The sequence below is a fragment of the Syngnathoides biaculeatus genome, chromosome 9 (genome assembly GCF_019802595.1).
Source record: "Syngnathoides biaculeatus isolate LvHL_M chromosome 9, ASM1980259v1, whole genome shotgun sequence".
Taxonomy (NCBI): Eukaryota; Metazoa; Chordata; class Actinopteri; order Syngnathiformes; family Syngnathidae; genus Syngnathoides; species Syngnathoides biaculeatus.
This window is the reverse complement of record NC_084648.1, coordinates 580,962-598,447: the sequence shown is the minus strand read 5'-3', so window position 1 is coordinate 598,447 and position 17,486 is coordinate 580,962. Positions and strand designations below refer to the sequence as shown.

The window sequence follows — 17,486 nt, the reverse complement described above, 5'->3', positions numbered from 1 at the left end:
GGGTGAACATTCCTGCTAATAAACAGTAAGCTGCTATAAATGAGATCGAAGAGGGAACTTATTCTGTAAACGAAAAGCAAATAAAGATGGAATGCAGTCGTGTAAATGTCTTTTACAGTGAACAAGCATAATATAATACAATAGTGCAGCAGGTTTGCCACAAGGATGTTTATGAGAAGTATTTTTCCGTTTAAATTATTTTGGAGGCAGCAATAAGCGGTGCTGAGCTGGTCTGGTTTTGTCATCCCAGTTTCATTAAAATGGACCAAACACTGATTCAATACCAGCATTCTGTTAATTGGACATTTTTACACTCATACATTCAGAAATTTTTTTCTCGTTGTAGCCCCCAACTGTGACAAAGGGCAGCAACAATGACAGGTGGCCGGACAAAAAAAAAACAAAAAAAAAAAAACGAGATTCTCCACTGAGAACATTTTCATGGACGGCTTCCCCTTAGCTGAAAATGGTTTATGTCAGGCAGAGCTGCTGAAAATCAATGAGCGGGGTGACTGGTGCCATACACAAAATGTCACGGGGTTAGAGGCCGTGGTCACTTTGCATAGGGGTGCAGATCGTGGTCAAGCTCATCTTGAATATACACTGTCAGAGCCATTAATCTGCCAGAAATTGAATGAAGCTTCAGCTTCAGTCAGAATGCAGCATTGCGCTGCCACACCATATTGTTTATGGCGCAGTTTATCCAGTTGACCCATGTAAACACAACAATCTGTAACACTTAGAACCACCGTATCCGGTACCTCTCTAAAGCTACCCACCCCCTACCACTTCAAACAAGTCACATTGGGTCTGGATGTGAGCAGATTGAGTTCACGGTGAGGACAACGATCTATTGGGAGACGTTGAAGAGAGAATGTCAAAGCAAGATGAGGGGGCAACTCCTGCTGCCAGATTTCTTACACAACTATGTAATGCGTGTTTGTCCGTTATGACTTGGAGAGTTTAGGGGGCTCGCAATATTTCGGTGAGGCAACAGTTGCTGTATTTTGACAACTGTATTTTGACATGCACAATTTCACTCACATAATTCCTGGAAATTGGTCAAATAACTCACTCAGGTATACTTTAATTTCCATCACAATCATTTTATTGTTGGAATGTGTCTATTAGTCTTTTACGGACTAGAAGTAATCCAGTCCATCTGAACTCAAAAGTAAAATATGTTTAATTAGTCAATGTGTGACAAATGTGTGTAATTACAATATAGTTCAGACTGTTTTTTTAAAAGCTGCTGAAATAATGTACAAATAAAAATTATTCATGGTCATTATTTGATATTAGGCGGCACGGTGGTTCAGCTGGTAAAGCGTTGGACTCAAAGTTCTGAAGTCCCGGGTTCAATCCCAGACCCGCCTGTGTGAAGTTTGCATGTTCTCCCCATGCCTGCGTGGGTTTCCTCCGGGCACTCCGATTCCCTCCCACATCCCAAAAACATGCAACATTAATTGGACAATGTAATTGGTCTAAACTGCCCCTAGGTGTAATTGTGAGTGCGACTGTCTATCTATATGTGCCCTGCTATTGACTGGCAACCAGTTCAAACAGTTCAGTTCCCGTTGACAGCTGGGATAGTCTCCAGCACTCCCCGTAACCCTTGTGAGGGTAAGCGGCTAAGAAAATGGAAGGATGAATTATTTGATATTACAACTATCAAAAGAAGTTAAGCAGATTCCTTGAAAAAAAATCTCAAGAAAATGGGATGGTTTTCATTCTTGAGATAAATACAGGATGTAGTTTGCTGTATTTATTTTTTTCTTATTTTCTTTTATGAAAAGTTGTTCAAGGCACCTAACTAGTATTTAACTGATGCAGACCCCATTTTTTTCAGTTACTACTACTAATAGAATAGTATTTACTGTATAATAATTATTGGATGAATGACTGTTGTCACACTGCGATGACCAAAACTGGATAGATTAATTTCCAAATAATACAAAACTGATGCAATGCCACAGCATGTCTTTCAAATGCCAAATTTTTAGCACACTTTATTCTAGACAAGACAAGATAAATGTCTCTAGATCTTTGCTGGGTCTAGAAAACCTAAAATGCCAAATTGTCATTATTTAGTATTTTCACTTTGTAATTTGTATTCAAATGTATATTCATGTCAGAATGTTTTCCCAAAAGTCTCCTCCATAGGCAGGGGGGATATATATACGGTGTATGGGGGTGAATTTAATATCAGGTTTAGATTATATAACCATGTCATCCCTTCACCTTTGGTTTAAGAGGGAAAGTGGTCAGCTTGTATTCATTTCAGTCAATTCCCCCCAAATGGATTCCTTTCCTAAATTTCTTCCTCTCTTTCCTTCACATTTTGAACCAAGATGCCATCTGGCAGAGCTCACATAGGCCCCACCCACCCTTCACTAATACACTAGCAGCTTATCCTCAGCTACAGTAGTCACTGATGCAATTTTGTATATTCTGTCTGGTCCTCCCCATCAATGACTGTTCATCTCCTTTTGCTTGTTAAGGAGGCAAATGTGAGCGACACCAATTTTCCTGTTGCTTTCTTTCAGTTAACTCAAAATTAGACAACTTCCAACAGCATTGTTTGACATGACAAGCACTTTCATTTACTGTATTTCTTTTTTTACCTTTTTTCCCCATTTTCTTGAATGATAGTTTATTTAGTGATAATTTGTGAATAAACAATGGGTATACAAATAATGAGCATGCTCAGCGTTGCGGTAGGGTGTACCAGTGGGTGTGTTTCGTGTCCCTGCAGTGACACAATTCTGTTTGTATGCTTGATAAGTTAATCAAATGAGTGGAGATTTGATTTGGTAATGCCATGTATAACTGAAGATGCCAATATAAATGAAGAAAATTAAAATAGAATAGTTTTGATTTCATTTTACAGTTTTAGATTTACTTTGTGTTGACAGTTGTTTGGAAAAAAAAACCATTAAATTCTTTTTAATATTGTTTTCAGTGCTTGTTTGGCTTGGAATTCCGTAGAACACAATTTTCATGCTTATACTGTATTAAACTCGAATGATTATAAACTGCATTTGTAGTCTAAGCAGTCCACCTCTCTTGATTTCCTCAGGTTTAATTCAGAGCAGCAGCCCGTCAGTGAAGACGTGAGGCCAAACAGTAATGAGTGTGGACAGCCACCAGGGAGTCGTGACCACTCCTCCCCCACCCAGTGGTGGGACGAAAGAGCGCTACTTTGATCGAGTCAACGTCAATGATCCGGAGTACCGCAGAGCGAGGAACATGTCGGCCGACCTCCGCCAAGACTTCAACGTTTTGGAACAGAAGAAACGGGTCACGCAGATTTTACAAAGCCCTGTAAGTTAAGATGACCTTACCTCAATCCCGCTTCAGCTCACTTGACACTTCAAGTCTGGTAGTCTTGTGTGAGTGCACTGATACGTGTCCAAGTACAGTACACTTCCACTCAACTGGTACCCTTAGATGTGGTAGGCCAGGGTCCGGCATGATTGACCATCCACACACATGTGAAAGTGTGCTGTGTTGGTATCTAATATTTATGATGAAATAGTGCTATAGAAATAAATACACATGGTAACATATTCGAGGCCTGAGGGAGATAGGATCGAGAAGGAAAATTTCGGGTCAAGTTCGACACTGTCTGAATTGCTTGTGTGAGTACATCCATAGACAAATTCAACAAAATTACTATGTACATATTGGTGAATCAAGCCCAATATCTTTGACGTTTTCTCAAAACGGACTGTTCAACATGCATCTCAAATTTTACATGAAAACTGTTACAGTAATTAAAAACAGACCACAGTACACCAGTGTTTCCCAGCCTTTACTGAGCCTATGGTCAATAAAAGAAGAAAAAATAAAAACTCTCATGGCAGACCATGTTATTTTGGCTGGAACAAACTTGTAATGTAACATTCATGCACACACGTATGTTGTTGATTTCTACAATCGACTGCTTTCATTGTTTACATGCAAATGATAACACTGTTGTCCACTGCTTTCAAATGTTTGCTTTTGGGGGCTTTAAAGCACCATTGTCATGTCAACGATTGGGCCATAGAAAGAAGCTTTTTTTTTCACCAATTGTTAGTCAAAGCGGTTGAACCCCCTTCAACAGTTGTTGTTTTTTAAATTTGTGCCCCTTGGATGTATTGTAAGGCATTCAAAATGATGTGACAACTTTATTGGGAAGAGGTCGCAATGTTAGGTGCTAACTGACAACTCAAAAATTGCCTTATTTCCACCATTGATATTTATCATGACACAAAAAAAAGTACACTGCTATACAAATGTGATTTTCCATTTCAAAGTATTTCCATATGGTTAGCAGTGATTAGTTACAATTATCTTACAATTAAGAGAGCTTTAAAGCTGCATTTCTTTCTTGTTTCTAGAGAGAGCATTGGACCATTGTTTTCATTTTCCTTGTTAAATTATATACTTGTTACATTAAAATGACTCCTTTCAATGTACTGTTTGGTGGCTTGAGACATACAGTAATATAGACGCCATAATTGTAGAAGTACCTACTCTTATATGGAAAAAAAAAAACCTTAATCGGTGCTGGTGTCTGGGTTCAGAACCATTAAATAACTGAAGAGAAAAAGAATCCAGGAAGATTTAATGGAAAACCAAATGAACTCTTTCAAAACCCAAACAATAGTTTTGATAAGCACTTGCTATGGACTTTGCCCCTTTTCTGTAAGCCAAAGGTTTAACAGGTAGGTTGTAGCATTTTCAGATTTTTTTTTTTTTAAAGTGAAAACAGAATGTCAGTGTCAAGGCTAAGACCCTAAAAGAGCCACCATAATATACAACACCCTTGGTCAGCTTTCCCTCCAGAATTCTTCAAGTGGGGAGCAACCCTCATGTGGGGTCAGGTTTTGCTGCCGTCAACAGATTAGTGAGCGCCGGGGATATTCTTGCCAACGCTTCTAATGATGTTGTTTGCTTTTCTATCCGTGGAGGTCCAGATTCTTGAGAATTACATGCTTTGTACCAGGCAAACTCAGACAAGGACTGGAGGTATACTGCAGTTTGTGATTTTGAAACTCCAAGGAGATAAATTTTCAATCTAGGCACACAAAGATGTGTAAGGACACAGTTTGGGGGTGCTGTGTAGATGAATGCTTCAATTCCAACAGTTTACATTTCATAAACAGCAGACCATGTACACAAGGTCCTAGATACTAGTTTTATCTCCCTGTTGTCCCCGGATTTTACAGATCCCAGGCAGGAACTCCATGGCAACACTTCGGAAGTAATTTAAACCTAGTTTGGTGTTGTGTCTTTGCATTGTGCTTTGTAACTTGCTCGTTGAACACTTCACACCACATTTTATGGCTGATAGAGCAAACCTGACCTGTCATATTATACCTAATAGTGTTTGTAATATTTGTTTAGTGCTGTTGACTCTAGGCTGTTGTTCAACGGAAGGCCTCCTGGGTGTTTGTCCTCGCAAGTCTGAATGTAGCCATAATGCTCCAAGTTTTGTGTGTGTGTGTTTCCTTTACGAATGTGCAACTTGGGTTTCTGAGGCATGGCAAAGATTAATGGTAAAAAACAATATATATTTTTTTTATATGCACTTCTACAAAATAAAGTGCATGTCACTAATTTTCTAACAATTGGGCATTTGTTTTTTAGTTGTACAAAGCAAAAATACAACTTCAAACTGGTAAACACTCAATTAAGAATAACCATAGCTTTTTGGGTGTGCAAGTTCCTTACAGCACGTCTTGTGCATGTTAGTTTTTGTGAGGTTCACGGCTTTGGTCAAAGACTTGAGAGAGTGGAAGGATTAGTGAAGTGAGAGAAGATTTAAAGCTTACTATTTTACCCGTTACTAGTGTGTAGCTGCCATATCAATGCAATCATTGCACATTTGGTATGCTTTGGCAAGTGAAATCTGATGCAAGTGTTGTATCAAAAATGCGGTTATGACCACGATGAGTATCCAGACCCATTTCTCCAAATGCATAATGCACTGTGCCCAATGCCATCATTGGTTAGCATTAGCATTGTTTTTCTGTGTCCTGACACAGCTTTTGTGACTGAATGGACATGAACTCGGATGTTTGTATAGTCGGTCAATGTTTTTAATGTCTGATCTAGAATAGGTCATGTGTCCCAAAGTGATCAGTCTCTTATACTCACAGTCATCTTAAGCAACAGCATAAGAACAACATGGTGTACGCGTCAGTAGCTCAGTGGCCTCCTTCTCACGACTTGTCTTCCTTTCTCAGTTTCTCCTTCTCGTTATGTTTGCTTTCATTGCAGTCTTCCAGGACTAGTGGACTCGTAGATTACATGCTTCTGGTGCTCAGATTGCAGGTTGCGTTTAAAGTCAGACCAATATAGACCAGGCTTGGACGGAATCACCCTTACCCTTCATGCAAGTCTGTTTAGTTTTTGGAAGTTTAAGGCTATAATGTTGAATCCATCCATTGACGCACTGTCTGAATTTATAGACAACAGAAATACACTGACTAGTTACAACATTATGAACAGTTACACAATATAGTCAAGAGGTGTAGAATATCTTCTTCCCTTACAAAGGCAATAATGTTCTTTTTTATTTACGCTGTCAAAGAGTATAAATGTATTAATTCAGCTAGATGCAGACATTGGCAGCTGACTTGCTGAACTGAGATATGTTTTTTTCTTTTTTTTGGGGGGGGGGGGGTTCTAGGAAGTAGCTAGCCATGACTTGCTCTGTGATCCAAAAGGTCAAAAGATTAGAGTGCTTGAAATTGACTTTGAGTCACAGTTTCTCACGCTGTCTTTTTTTCTGCATCTGTGAACATCTTTATCTGACCATCTCAGTGGTTTGTCAATTCTGCACTATTCTAGTATGAGGAAGTTTGTTTATTTACCCATACCTCAAGGTGAATTATCTATCCAAATTTGCTTTATTCTATTTTAATAAAAAGGAGCGTGAATCTTGTCCATTTCCTCTGCCACTTGGAGGCAAGCACAAGTGGATAATTGATGATTTGGCAGCTTTTCCATTGCGTGAGGCTTCATAAAATGTCAGCTCTCTATTAGGGTTCTTCTTTTTCTTTTTTCAAGTCCCCGTGGCCTCTTTGCTAAAACATTAGCAGTTGAACTTACTCCAGCGATATCTTTTTAAATCCACTCGTTCCCGCAGAGCGAGCTGTTTTTTACCTCAGGCATTTCTCAGCATCTCTTTGACGATGAACTTTGTGAAAGTTCCACAGTGGTAACAGATTAGTGGCTAGGATAATTTCATTGAAATCTGCTAATGTGCAACCCCACAGGCCAAGACTCAATCAAATTGTTTTGGTTGTTACAGCAGATATTAGTCGCATCTTACCTTGCCAGTTTATTCTCAAAATACACAGCCAAACTGTATATGTTTATATACCATAGAACTCAACCACTTTCCAGTAATTCTCAGCCCAAATGAAAGTTATCGCTGATTTGATGTACAAGCTTTTAATTTAGGATGGTAGAAAGCAATATTATATAATATTTTACTCAAAAATAAATGGCTCATAGGTGCACTAAAAATATCATACCAGGAGAAATGCAATATTTTGCCAATGATTATTGTCATCAAGTAAATGACTAAACTTAACTGAAAGTGTTGTAGTAATACAAGAGTTCATTTCCACCAAAGTGCATTTAAAAACAGGCATGAGAACCGGTTTCATAGATGCGTTCATAGTGTTCAAATTGGCGTAATCGATTGTGCTGCCAAGCCTACAGGCAGACACTACCCTTCTCTGTAACCCTGTCACGTTGTTGGCTTTTGCGTAGCAATTGTGCTGCTTACATAACAGGCTGAACTAGGTCTCAGCAAGTATTAGGGAAAAACTGTTTTATTCTTCTTTTTTTTTTTTTTTTTTTGCTGGGTGGGGGACTTCTGAAATATTAACATTGATGTTTACTTAAAACACAGCTCATCACATTCTAGTTAGTCATGTTTGTCATAATAAATGGGATAGGAAAATTGTATGTTTAGTAGTATTAGTAGTCATTACTAGAGGCAAAAGTTAGTTTAATTCTCAACACCACGCACACTATCTGATATCTGAGACTTGGCCAGGACCAGAACTCCCTGTACAAGTACAAGACCAAGACTTATTTGAGTCGAGACCCATTCAAGACCAAGACTGAGACAAGCAGAGATCCAAACGAGACAAAGACCAGAAAATCAGTTTTAACTTTGACAAAGTTGAACAAATTTTTATATTCTTTTAAATACGTTTGTTAGCTATAAATACAATGCCTGCAACTCTTTCAGAGCACAACATGGAAGAATTTCAAATCGTGATGTTTTTTCAATAGATTGGAAAAAAACAAGTTCTTAGTATTTAAAAATGAAGTGCAAGTGTGAAGCTAGTTTACAAGTGGAGCTAACGGTACAAAGAGCAAAAAAAAAGTTAATTTTGCACAAGCTGAATAACCTTTGCAGAAATACCTCAGAGAAAATTTGATTTGTTGGTGTTACAACTGCAACTTAGCTATGTTTTTTTTTTCCTTTTGAGATACCAGCTAACGTCCACCATTGTTTCTGCCGTTTCAGTGAGTTAAAGACCTCAGAACTTGCACACCGCAGAGCATTTTCCTTTGCATATTGTTTTACACATAAAGTATTTGTGGTTGAGCCAAAGCCAGATTTTATTACCATTGATGTAGCAGACGATTTGCTCCGGACTCCTCCTCACTTCATTTTGTACTTTCATCTTGCGTCTTTCACTTCACTTGAGTCAAAAACAATACGAATATTACAGCCATTGTTAGGATTTTTATGAGGGGGATTGGTAACACACGAATTGAAGGTATTGCTTGTTTTACCAAAAGCTTTTCTTTATTATCACATGAACAAAATTGGGGGATCTCAAATTGATGCTCACCTAAATGGAAAACCTTGCCGATCCAAGACTCAGACAAGACCAAGACTTTTGGGTGTCGCGTATGAGACAGGAGCAAGTCCTTCAAAATGTGGTCTTCAGACCAAGACTGGAATGTTACAATACGAGCAAAACTGATGTCAGACACCTTACATTCAGTGCAAAGCTGTTTGTGAGCTCTTAGTGACCAAGGTATTGCCATAATTCATGTAATACATTGGGAAAACACTTCAGTTCCCATTAACTCCAAGCAGAGATGTCACAACGTGATGTAGATTCACCTGATGCTTTTTTTATGATTATTGCAAACGTCATCAGCATAAACAACTTTCTTGATGTTGTTTTTGTTGGCGCAGTGGTCGGGAAGGTTGCCCCAACATTAATGATAGATCCACTTTCAGCTCTGGAGTTAATCTATTTGCATCATGCAGTCAAATCCCAGCTGTCATAATCTTCTTGAGAATGCAGTACTCACACAAACTGTTGAGCAGATGCTTGCTGGTGTATGTGTGCGTCCGAGTGTCTTTCTGACATGCGTGTGCCTTTTGAAAGGTTTCAAGCAGCTTTGAATCCTCAGTGCCTAGAACTGATGAAATTGTCTGACTGGACATAGCATTAAATATACTTGCACAATCTACTGTGATGAATCCAATAATGTTGGAAGAAATAGGAATGTGGGAGGAAGCATGTGGAGAAGATGCAAACTCTACAGTCCTGAATCGAAACCCTAAACCTCATAACTCTGAGACAGGCATCCTAAGCACTCGTCTGCCGCACTGGACCACAATAACAAACACTGTTAAATAAATAGTTACAACAATGTCAATAGAAACAGAAATTTAAAAGCATGCTGTATCAGAACGTGTGCAGGTTTAATCGAAATGATTGTTATCCGGATTAACTAGCAGGAGTCCTCCAACACAAACCCAAAATGTCAGACTTTACAGCTGAGCTTTGATTCTGCCTTTAGGACACCGATTGTAATGTCAATGTGATGGCAAAGGAGTCTCTTAAAGAGAACCGTCTGGAACAAAACCCTGTGTCGCCACACTCAGACATCCGCTCTGGGCCAGTCACCATAGCAAAAACACCACCAGGGACGAAGGAATGTTTGGCCGTGGGTCACACCCACCTGTGCACTGCGACTGTAGGTGTTTCAATAGGGTGGGTTGCTCCAGTTTGCACGAAACACACTCGCATGGGCCTGTTCTGTTGGTAGGCCAGAAGTGGATAATCCTGTGGTTGGTTTGCTGGGTGCAGCGACAAAGTGATAGAGATGTGATCGTCTTGGCTGCAGACACACTTCAGAAAAGATGTGATAAACAAAGCAGCTAGTATACGCTTATTACTTTTTTTTTTTAGAAATGGTGCCATGACCCATTTTTAAAATTATACAAAACAGTTTATGCACAACCCATATTTTGCAGTCAAAGAAGAGTGGACCTGAATTTGATCCAGAAATTTTTTTTTCACAAAAGCATTTGAGACATTTTGTCCAGTTTTATTGAAAATGTGTCTCTTAACGTAGACCTAGCTTGTATACACTGCTAGTGACCTCAGCGCAGACTCAATCACTGAGGTACGAAAAGCTTGATCTTGAATTGCAGCTGGATCCAAGCCCAACAGAATATAAAGTACTGTATAATGGCAACAAATTATAAGATCATAGAATGAGAATAAAATGGGATCTTCTCTTATAAATGTAAATGAATGCCATGTTTTCAATCGAGAATCATTTCTGTTAAAATTACCGTATATACAAATTCAAGTTACACAACATTTAAGTGCCTTTTAAAGATTTGTAGTACTTTTGAACATAGTTCCTTGAATTGATTTGATTTTCTTTGGTAACAGCATTTGTTCACAAAATAAAATTGATGGAAAAAAAACAACTCCACCCATCTCACACCCAACCAGACAGATCCTCAACAATTAATCTAACTGACAAATATACATCAAAAGGAGGTGGCAATCTTATTGACATTTTATTTCTTTGTAGGACAAATGAAGTATCTTTCAGGGATGAATCTTTTGTCGTGTTTGCTTGGTGGGCAAATGAGCACCCACATTCACACCTACGGGCAATTTAGAGTTTTCAATCTACCTATCACACGTTTTGGGGATGTGAGAGGAAGCCGGTGTACTGTGAGAAAACCCATGCAGGCACGGAGGGAACATGAAAACTACACGTGCGGGGCCGGGATCTGAACACGAGTCCTCGGAACTGTGAGGCAGATGTGCTAACCAGTCACTTCAGTGTTGCTCATGGAAACAATATCATCCTAAAAATGGTATCATGACAGGCCTAAACCAAGAGCAATGGTATAAATAATATAATAACTGTTATCCAAATCTGCAATATAGCGGGACCACAAAGCAAGAACTGTGATATACTAGGACTACTGTATCTGTATTCTGTGATGATAAGTTGCAGGAACTCATTTTTCCCGAGTTGGGTCTTATTATTTCCATGATGTATTCATCCACGTATTGTCAAATATAAAATAATCTAGGAATATGCACTTGTACATGTATAAGAGGCACATGGTATTTGCCATTCATCCAATCGTATGTTTGTTGCCCAAACAGCGAATTAGCTTCCCTGATGCTGCCTTTCTCCATGTCTGAGGAGCCTCAGGAGCTTGACTAATCTCTGATTAAGTGCTGCTTTTGTCTCACTTCACATTCCCACAGTTATTATTTCACTGTCGTCTCTGCATGTGCTCTAATCCGACATGCCTCACCATCGCTTCTCGCAAGTGTGCGCACATGTGCCATCATTCATCCTGAAGTTCTGTTAAATCTGGGCATTGTCACATCTCAACATTTAACGTCTTGCTTTCTTAACTTCCGTCCCCAGGCCTTCAAGGAAGAGTTGGAGAGTCTAATTCTAGAGCAGCAGCGCAAAGGGAACAACCCCACCGGTTTGTTGGCGCTCAGGCAGATTGCTGACTTCTTCATGGCGAGTTCAATGGCCGGTTACAACACTTCCCCACTCAGTGAGTACTCATCACCGTGTGACACGTCACCGTGGCGACCAGACAACAATATAAACCACAAGTTGCCCACACCCAGAATCCAATGGCATTTTCCCATAAACAAAGCTTAGTCAAAGACGCTTTTCCCTCTTGAAGGTTGATGTACTGATCTGGGCCAAGACTCCGGAAGAGCCATGGATTTTATTCTCAATTTTGATCCTTGTTGAGTTATGAATTGCAAACTGCTTCTAATCACACGTGTGGAATGTACAGCTAAATGCTGAATCATATATTTATGGGATCACAACAGTTCATTCCACCACTTGTTTTTCACTCAATCTATCAAACAAGGGTACAGCGGTAACTGGAGTAGTAAATGATATGTCCAATATATCAGTGAAAGTACTTCCCTCAGCCTAAAACTGTTTTTTTTTTTTTTGCTTGTGTTTTGCTCTGGATTTTCCTGAACAGGTTTGGGGATGGTTACGCCCATTAATGACTTGTACAACGTCGAAGCAAGCACCATGGTGAAAGGAGAGAAGCTTACACGTTGTAAACTGGCTAGCCTCTACAGACTGGTGGACCTTTTCAACTGGGCCCGCTTTGCCAGCTCCTACATTACTGTAAGAATCTTCAAAACTTAATTTAGATTCAGTGTTCTCAAACTTTTATCTGTCACAATTGGTTCAGCTTCGTGCAAGTACACATTTATTGCAGACCAGCAAACAGTCGCCGATGGGTTTGGGATAGCCAGGGTGCTGATGGACTTTACTGATCAGAAGCTAATTGCCAACGGGCCAACAGCGAGCGTGCAGTTTATGATGATGGCGTGTCCCAGTGGGAAGTTACAGTGCCGTGAAAAAGTATTTCCTCCCCTGCCGGTTTGTGTTTATTCTATCACACACAAAGGTTTCAAATCATCAGACCAATTTCACTGTCACTCAGAGACAACCCAAAGAAATGCAATTTTTAAATTAAAATTAAATTTCTTAAGGCACACAAAATAAATTCAAACCTGAACCAAATAATGGGTTCTGCCACCCTTGGCAGCAATAACTGAAATCAAGAATTTGCAATAATTGGCGATAAGTTTTTCATATAGCTTTGGAAGAATTTTGTCCCACTCTTCTTTGCAGAATTGTTTCTGAACTCTGCCGTATTGGAGGGTTTTCTAGCATGAACTCCCCCCATAAGGTCACACCACAGCATTTTAATTGGATTTAAATTCGGACTTTAACTTGGCCACTCCAAAACCTTTTCTTTTTTATTCTCAAACTATTCAGAGGTGGATTTACTGGTGTGTTTCGGATCTTTGTCCTGGTGCATGATCTAAGACCGCTTGCGTTTGAGGACATAAACTGATGGCCTGATGCTTGCCTTCAGGATTTTCTGGTACACAACAGAATTCATTGTTCCATCAATCACAGCAAGTTGTGCTGGTCCTGAGTAAGCAAAGCAGCCCCAGACCATCACGCTGCCTCCACCGTGGTTCACTTTTGGCGTAATGTTCTTTTTATCAAATGATGTGCCGTTTTTATGCCAGATCTAATGGGCTGCACATCTTCCAAAAAGTTCAGTTTTTGACTCATCAGTCCACAGAATGTTTCTCCAAATGTTTTGAGGATTTTTGGCAAATGTGAGATAAGCCTTTCTATTTTTTTTTCAGGTGTTTTTGCCTGGGAAATCTCCCATGGATGCCATTTTTAAGTGTCTTTCTTATGGTAGAGTCATGAACACTGACCTTAACTGAGGGGAGCGAGGTCTGCAGGTCTTTAGATGATGTTCGAGGTTCTTTTTTGACCTGCTGGATGAGTCGTCGTCGTCGCACTCTTGGAGTAATTTTAGTTGGTGGCCCAGTCGTGGGAACGTTTGCCAATGTTCCCAGTTTTCTCCATAAGTGTATAATGGCTTTGACATTTTTTTTTTTGCTAGACCAACAAAGCCTTGGAAATGTGTTTGGAACCTTTTCCAGACTGATTGATATAAATTATATTTTTCTCATTTTTTCTTGAAATTCTTTTGATTGTGGCATGATGCATTGGTTCTGGAGATCTCGTAGCGTACTTCACGTTCTCTGACAAATTCTATTTAATTGATTTATTGATTCACAGAGTATGGTGGTAATCAGGTTTGGGTGTGGCTTATGAAATTGAACTCACCTTTCCCAAATTTGTAGTTAGGTAGTGACTTTATTTTACCTTAATTGGTAGGAAGAGGGGATTACCTTTTCACAGAGTGTAGGAAAGGATTGGATTTTTTTGTGCATTGATAAATAGAATTGCCATTTAAAAAATAAATTTTCTCATTTCCTTAGGTTGTCTCTGAGGGATATTAAAATTGGTTTGATGATTTGATAGATGTGCAAAAAAAAGAAATCAGGAGGGGGACAAATATTTTTTCACTGCGCTGTAATTACTGACAGGATATGGTGGGATGGAGCGAGGGGCACCTCCTGCTCCTTGGGGATGGGGAACCAGCTCCAAAAACGCGTATTGGAGGTATACCCCTAATTCTTCAAGACCTTTTGGGGAGTAATAACAAATAACTTTCCCAATGCAATTTTAATGGGTGAATTTTTGCTATTAGCCATCTGGCCCTCTCTCTTTAATAATAATAATTATAGTCTTTTTTTTCTTTCGGCTTGTCCCATCAGGGGTCTCCATAGCGCGTCATCTTTGATGCACGCATATTTGTTTGGCACAGATTTACGCCGGATGTCCTTTCTGACACAACCCCTCAGTATTTCGCCGGGGAGTATAGTCACAATCATAATTACTTAGATTTATATAGTAATCTCCGGCAATTGGGGGTTGCAGGTTTCAGAGGAGGAGACAGTTCCAGAGGGTGGGGGCTGCCATGCTGAAGGCTCTGTCCCCAAAGGTTCGCTGGAGGGTGTAGGGGATGGGGAGGAGAGGAAAGTTGGAAGTCCTCAGGTCCTGGGATGGGATGAGTGGATAGGTGGAGGAGGTCTGACAGGTACCAATGGACAAATACGTTGGAGGGATTTGTAGGTCAAGTGCTATACCTTGCAAATAGCAGCCATAAGCAATGGACCAATGGTTGGAAGCACAGATTGAGAGTGCAGATGGGCAGGTCACTTATTTTTTGTCAGGTATACTTGCACAATACATAAGAGTTTTGTTCCAATATTCCAACGCAAATACATTGTCGGTGGAAATAAATTCCTTAATTTGTGTCTCTGTATCAAATTTGATTGTCGTTTTTGATTTTTTTTTAATAACCCATTAAAAGGTGAAAATACAAACCTCCCATAAAATTCACACTTGGCAGGGGGAATGTCCAGTTTTGAGTGACACGTGCGCAGAGGAACTAAAAACAGCACAAAAACTAAAGACCTTCGTGTTTAGTAGATTATTTCGTTGTTGTGATCATGCTTTTTGGTACGAAATGTTTATTGCCCTTTGAAATTGAGCCACATTTGGAAGGAACCTGCATTTATGTGATGAGCTTTAGTGTATGTCGTTTGCACCCCATTAAAAATGAGCCACATCTTCTCTGCCAATGGCAGACAGACTCTTTTGCTCTTGCAACTGACTCCTTTTATGTTATCTGATATCCCCAGCATGAGCTTAGTAGTAGTCAGTACAGTCTGTCTGCTTGAAGAACTGACATTTTCCACATTAGGCTCATCTGGATCTGGCCTATGCGAGAAAGCAAGTACAATTCAAAAGCAAAGTTGGATGACTGTTTTGGGCAGTGATTCCCAACAACAATTCTGCTGGAAGTATATTAATATCATTTCACTTAATTTGCCTGAAAATTAGTATTTATAATTTAAAGATCCATTTTTGTTCCTCTATCTATGCAAGTGCAGAGTAGAGTGAAATGCAGAACAATTAAATCCTCTTCCATTCAGAAAACCACTGCAGTGAGTGGGTGCAGGTATTAATCAAATTTTCATTATTTCTATCATTTTTAAAATGTTAACAATGCACTTATTCCATTATTACACATTTTTTTCAAGTTTGTCATAACATTTTGAATTAACAAAACTAAATAGAAAAGTATTTGAAGTTGTTTCACTCAACTGCTTTTACTGATGTTTTAGATTGTTGCCATAGTATCATTTCAGTACTGCTATCGAGGTACCTTATGTAGGTATAGTGTCGAAATCAGAATTTTGGGAGCACTGATACATGTCAAAATTTTTCTCACCTGATCTACAAATGGCCTGACCCATCTGTGCATTTTTAAAATGTGCCCCTTAAGCAAATAGGTTTGCCCAACCCTGCTTTAGACTCTGCAGTAGTGTAATACTGTGCAGTTAAGCAGCATCAAATTATATTTCCTGACCGTAAAGAAGGAAAGTATTGATTCATAGTTGCTATTTATTGTGTTGTCTGTGTGAATTTGTCACTACATTCTGCAATGTGTATTTTCCTACTCGAAAGGGTCGAGTCAGCAAAGAGCAAGATCACATCCTTATCATCCCCAGAGGACTTTCTTTTGCTGAGGCATCTGCATCAAACCTGGTAAGACTCGACAGGACCTGGTGCCACATTTTTTTCCAGTTTGCAATGGTCACAAAGTAGCTCCTTTCCTCTAGGTAGGACCTAAACCATTTAAGGACCATTCCATTTAGTCCTACCCACGTTTCCAACCTGTTTAGCAGTATTTTGTGATCTACCGTATTTTTGTATCCAAAATGTTGCATCTCATGAGTGCTTAACAAAGCCTTCAAGTGTGAAAACTGTTTATGTTTAAAGTGGGACTGACATCCCTATAAACATTCTCAAATAGATATTGTAATGAAAAATACATATAACAGTATTCACGTCAATGTCTATACGAGAAAAAAAAAAGTGAGCGGAGAAAATTTGCGCAATTGAGTGTCCCTCAACATCCAAATGGTCGCCATATTAGTCGCGTCCTCTGTCCTTGACGTCATCGTCAATTCCGCCGTTATAAACGCGCAGTGCCTGCTACTATGGAAGCCGAAAAACAGAGATATTCGCATTTTTCCGACGCCCCTTCTGACACCAAAGCTCTTTTCGAAAAGGACAACACCACACAACCGAGTGAAGTTACCAGGGCAATATTACACTACTGTTTCAAGCCCTCGAGGCATATTCAGATGATATCCGATCACGGCCAAACCGCATCCCGTCCGATCCACTCCCGCGGCAGAGATGAGCCATCGCGGCTCATTGCAGCCGGCTGGTGTGGCTTATGACAGAGCTGAGCGGTGCTGTTTTAGGGGGGTGCTTGCAGTCGAGCCAGGGCACTTTATGCGCCCACGCGACTGAGTAAGGCATTCTCGGCTGGATTCTTCAAAGCCGCCACTGTCGCAAAGCCCGACGCGCAGCCTTCGCAGAAGCTGTGACCGCCGGTGTGGCTGAGTTTCAGCATCTGTGGTGGCATATAAGGAGGTGGTGGAGTCGAGCTATGTTGCTTTTAGGGGTATGCGATGAACACTATCGAGACATTGTTGGGTAGGCGACACGCACATCGACATTTCATATGCGGATCTTTCGTTACATTATGAGAGAGACCGATTACGTGGTCCGCCCCAAACTATTATTTTTTTTTAGTAGCTGTATGCGCACATCAACACATTTCATACCCGGATCTTTTGCTGCTTTATGAGAGAGACCGATTACGTGGTCCGCCCCAAACT

At 39.9% G+C, this 17,486-nt stretch overlaps 1 protein-coding gene across 4 annotated transcripts in view; it reads left to right on the top strand.

Annotated features, from left to right (window-relative positions):
- Positions 1-17,486, top strand: part of add3a (adducin 3 (gamma) a) — a 66,963-nt gene that overhangs the window by 26,582 nt on the left and 22,895 nt on the right. For all 4 annotated transcript variants that reach the window (XM_061830317.1, XM_061830318.1, XM_061830319.1 and 1 more), the window contains exons 2-5: positions 3,080-3,324; positions 11,731-11,869; positions 12,320-12,471; positions 16,261-16,341. In XM_061830317.1, the coding sequence (XP_061686301.1) occupies positions 3,130-3,324; positions 11,731-11,869; positions 12,320-12,471; positions 16,261-16,341 (567 nt within the window). In that variant the 5' untranslated portion in view covers positions 3,080-3,129. The remainder of the gene's footprint in view (positions 1-3,079; positions 3,325-11,730; positions 11,870-12,319; positions 12,472-16,260; positions 16,342-17,486) is intronic.